Source organism: Hippocampus zosterae, chromosome 16 (genome assembly GCF_025434085.1).
Source record: "Hippocampus zosterae strain Florida chromosome 16, ASM2543408v3, whole genome shotgun sequence".
Classification (NCBI taxonomy): Eukaryota; Metazoa; Chordata; class Actinopteri; order Syngnathiformes; family Syngnathidae; genus Hippocampus; species Hippocampus zosterae.
The window spans coordinates 12565382-12570467 of NC_067466.1; the positions used below are offsets into that span (position 1 = coordinate 12565382).

General features: G+C 44.6%; 2 protein-coding genes across 2 annotated transcripts in view; both read right to left on the minus strand.

Annotated features, from left to right (window-relative positions):
• The window catches only part of hspa4a (heat shock protein 4a), a 73293-nt gene that overhangs the window by 67495 nt on the left and 712 nt on the right, over positions 1–5086 (minus strand). The window lies entirely within an intron of this gene.
• Positions 1660–4010, minus strand: LOC127588212 (uncharacterized). The gene has a single exon (XM_052046845.1). It carries the CDS (start codon positions 3932–3934, stop codon positions 2210–2212), a length of 1725 nt encoding a protein of 574 aa, XP_051902805.1. The 5' UTR covers positions 3935–4010; the 3' UTR covers positions 1660–2209.

Consider the following 5086-nt stretch of genomic DNA (forward strand, 5'->3'; position numbering starts at 1 on the left):
ATGATTTTTAACCTCCACGAACGTTGGAGCCAAAATGTCAGATGTGTATGAGTGATGTTCAATGTGAACTTGTGTGTGTGTGTGTGTGTGTGAAGAAAATGTTGGTTTGTCAACAATATTCCTGTTTATGTCATGAATTGATTCAAATTCTGATCATCCCTCAGCAAATGACCTGACAAGAACACACCCACATCCGACATGTGCTGCCTGTGGACTATTTTGTATCATATATTTATGTTTTAATTCAAGGTTGTGGGTGAAGCCACAAAATGGATTCTGCTTTCCCTCCGTCTAGTTACCCAGTGGACCATAAAAACTCTTCTTTTTTTTCTTCTTCAGTGTTGCTTTGTTATGACATGACCTTTCTTAAAAGAGAGAGAAAGAGTTCGCAGTTTAATGACATCACAGATGTGTTTTTTTCTCTGTTATAACACCAGCTGAGTCACACGTGCCTGTTTGGAGTTGTAAATTCCACTTTGTCTTATTGTCAATAAATTAAGAAACTTTCCCTTTAAGTGGCACTAATAATTGTCAAATGATTTCAATTTGGGATTTTTGGAGGCGCGACTGTTTAAAAAGTAACGAAGAGATGAAGAAGGAATATTGAGGTATTTTGCGCCCTCTGCTGGAACTTTAACGCACTTACACAGAATCCAAACGTGAGGAGAGTCGGGACAACATTTCTCTAACGATGTTATTTTAAAAACAATAGTTATGATGGCGGCCCGGTAGTCCAGTGGTTAGCACGTCGGCTTCACAGTGCAGAGGTACCGGGTTCGATTCCAGCTCCGGCCTCCCTGTGTGGAGTTTGCATGTTCTCCCCGGGCCTGCGTGGGTTTTCTCCGGGTACTCCGGTTTCCTCCCACATTCCAAAAACATGCGTGGTAGGCTGATTGAACACTCTAAATTGTCCCTAGGTGTGAGTGTGAGTGCGAATGGTTGTTCGTTTCTGTGTGCCCTGCGATTGGCTGGCAACCGATTCAGGGTGTCCCCCGCCTACTGCCCGGAGACAGCTGGGATAGGCTCCAGCACCCCCCGCGACCCTAGTGAGGATCAAGCGGTTAGGAAGATGAATGAATGAATAGTTATGATAAAATTTATAATTTAAAGTAAAACTAAAATATCATGAAATTGGATACGTAAAGCAACAATTTCACTATTGTGTTGTTATATTTCCATGGATTATTAATTCAATGTTTGAGTGCTAAAGTCTTCCTGTCATGAGATGATGAGTATTTATGGACGTGATGAAGACTCTCATGATTTCTAGAGAAGGCAGTGCTCACGAATTTTGGACAAGTGACATCTTTGTCTCAATAATTGCACGGTAATTTGGTTGAGTAACGTCAAGCAAATGAGAATTGAAAAGACAAAGAAGAGTCACAGGATCCTGTCTTCCTCAGATTTCCAAAACATTTGACATTTGCTGTGAATTCCTTTCAATATTCACCGACCCACTAAAAATGTATACGCAACCATTTTGGGCCCTAAATCGAAGTTTTAGAAACCGTAATGTTGCCTTCGAAGCCAAGTTAAATATCCTATTCATTTTACTGTTAACAGTATTTAGTATTTGATGTTCAGCATTTATTCAGTATTGAAATATGAATTTAACATTTACTGTACATATAAATAACAAATCACAAAAACATAAAAATATAAAATTTGGAAATGACATGATTTAATTTTGATCAGGGGCCATCAATCCCAACAACCCTTTAATAAAAATATAAAACAAAGGAACCTAGGCACCATTATATTGGCAGAACAATCCCAATTCAAGAAAGGGAGTACCGGTAATTATAAATCACCTTGTGGAGAACCATGCGAATCGCCTCGGAATCACGTTCACATGTAACATGCGCATACCTCTGCAGTCATTAAAGTACAAAAAAAGAAAAGTGTTGGCAGAGCAGTTCCTGGTTTGAGAAGAATAAAGAAATGATTGGTTGTGTTAGTTGATGACATCTACTGCAACAACATTTGCACTGTACATTAAAAAATGTGCTTAGTCGCATGGAATGATTAGTTGAATAATAGGGTTTGCAGCGGCTAAGCTTTCCCACATAATTTCAGTTCAACATAGTTCCTTTGCACAGACATGTCACAAGATGGCACCAAAGCAGTATTTGTATATCCGAATGGGCTTTGGCCTCAGTGCGGAAACTCTATTTCATGTATTTACTTTCTCTATGTCTGCTAGAGCTAATTATGCAAAAGCGTCCGAAGCGAGTCGTTGTCTGAAGGCGGCGCCGTGTCTTTGGTCCTGGGGCTCATCCCGAAATGAGTAGAAGGCGGGCCTTTGCTTGTGCTTCCGCCGTTGGGCTGACAAGTGCGGCTGGAAAAGGCGACTTATGGAATGCAGACCCTTCGACAGCTCTGGGAAGAGCTCATCGTCATACAGCCTCTCAGTAGTATGCTGGAATTTGGGTTTTCCGAGCATCTCCCTGACGCTGTGCGCAGCGTCCCGGTGCAGGTAGTGGTATGCCCTTTTGCCACTGTTGTCCCGGACGGTCACATCTGCGCCGTACTCACCCACCAGCATGGCCACTACGTAGTCCTGCTGGTGCAAGGCGGCCAAGTGTAAGGGCGTGTAGCCGCCGTGGGTTCTGGCGTTGATGTCCACGCCCACGCCGCCCTGTCGGGACGTGTCCAGGATCTTCACCAGCATGTCGCTGTTTCCACACTTGGCCACCCAGTGCAAGGCAGTGAACCCAGACATGAAGTCCCGCTTCTCGGCCAGCTGGCAGTCCCTCAAGAGGAGTCCGTAAACCTGACTCCACTGGCCCGATGCGCACTTGACCAACCATTCGTGCTCGGAAGGCTCCAGAGGCACCGCTGAGGGAATTCTGGACTCGTCGGACACCTTGGCAACAGAGGTCTTCACCTTGCTCCGAAAGAGATCTGCTTTGGGGGGTTCATCCGGGTCCACGTGCAGTTTGCGGACCTCAATCCTATTTGTGGGGGGCATCCTCAAGGGCAAAGCATACGGTTTGGGAGTCACCTCCACATTCAGTGTCTGCGTGATTCTCATATTGGAACATATGCTCCTCTGCAAGGCTTGTTCCAAGGGAGAGAGATGTTCTGTGGGTTCTTGTTCGGCTCGGCTCTGTGAGACCCCCACAGTCTCAGGTGGACCGTTTCCCAGGTCACCTGTCACCAGGCTCACTTCATTCTCTTCGGCACCACTCGTGGAGTCCTGCTCCTTATGTTCATCTCCATGCTCCAGATCACCTGTGTAAAGATGGTGTTCCTGTTCCAGTTCAGCACGCGTCCTTAAGTCTACTCCAGTCTTATTCAAGCTCTCTTCCTCTTCCTGTTCCTGTCCAGCATGTCTCTTTGAGTTCCCAACAGTCTCAGGTATAGAGTGCTGCGGCTCACAAAACTGTTCCCGTCCAGCATGTATCTTTGTGTTCGCAATAGTCTCAGCTGGATCCTGTTCATGCTCACCTGTCTGTAGACATAACGCCTGTTCAGAAAGTATTTTTGTGTTAACCACAGGCTCAAGTCGACCCTGCTCCTGTTCACCTGTCTGCAGATGCAGTTCCTGTCCAGAATGTCTCATTGGGTTCACAACAGTCTCCGGTTGCTCTTGTCCAAAACAGCTCGGACTCTCAGATGGACGCTGTTCACACGTCTGCAAGCTCTCTCTCCTTACCCGTCCAGCAAAACTCACGTTCTCAGGCTGTTCCTCCTCCTGCGGTGTCCCTGTGCGGTAGGCCTTCTTGAGCAGCACGTACGGGAGGCCGTCGTCCTCTCGCCTGACGTAGGCGACGCTGTTGACGAGACTCTTGAAGAGTTCCCTCTTGTGAGCCTTCTCGTCGCGGTCGTCACACCCAAGCAAATCTTGAAATCTTGCCAGTAGCTTGGATTTGCTAACACGACCCCCCTCGGACAGAAGCACTGACACAACGCTTTCCCGGCTAAGCGACATATTTTTTTCAGGAAATAAATGAAGGAAAAGACGAAGCTTCCTCTCCGCTGTCAGCGCAGTGAGCGCACCTTGGCCAGCTCCTCCTACCTCTTACCTGCGTCTTTGCGTGACGTGCGCATGAGTATTTTTTTTTCCACATACAGTAACTAATGTGCATTTTTTGACGTTACAAATGGAATTCCTCGTGAGCAGAATAATAGTATGTAATTATAATTATATGAACGATATATATATTTTTTTACCATCGGAACTTTATTTTCTGCATAAGGAACACTTGTCGAGTACTATACCTACATGCACATAAAATCATTGTGTAAGTATAACACGTGTGTATAACACACACACGCAGTGAATGGTGCACCTACGTTTTTATTATTAATAATAAAGCATCTTTAATCTACATCAATAAATGAGATTTCGAAAAAAAATATTTCCCACATTGTTTTAATATAGTTTGAAAGATGCCTTTACTCCACAAAAATTGGTTGACATAGATTTCCATCCATCCATTTTCAGCACCACTTCTGCTGCACCATCTCATGAGCTCCAACACGAGACGAGAATTCAAAGTTTTCAAGAGATGTAAGAAACACAGGTTTGAAACCATCATACCAGTTTGAAAACATAACAAACACAATAGTTCAACGAATGCATCTTGACTGTGTCAGTCAAAACATTGGGCGGGTGTCCCTAATGTAGTGGCCTGTGATTTACATTCTTTTAAATTGCTAATATTTTTGCTGAACGGGCACATCCTGTAAACAGCCTTGAGTCGTTTTTCAAATATTCCCTTGTGACACATACTTCATCAGCTCCTGTCGTGGCTTGCAACAGGCAGTGTCTTTGACATTCTTTTTGGACGAGGAGTGGAAGTTGCATGACGCCATGTTGGGACGGGCCACTTACGATAACGAGTGTTCCCGTCGTGCACCGCTTTCCCAAAAAAGTCGGCAAACCTATTTTTTGTGTTTCAAACGAATTATCACGTGATGAATTAAGAATTATTTGAGACTTGTACAAATTTAATTTGTCATTGCTTTGAATTCAATATTTTTATTGTGAATGAAGGGCTTTGCGCACGTATTGGTGACTTTCAAGGCGGAAGTGGAGCGCATGCGCTTATCGAAGCGACACGAGAGTGACGCTTGCGTG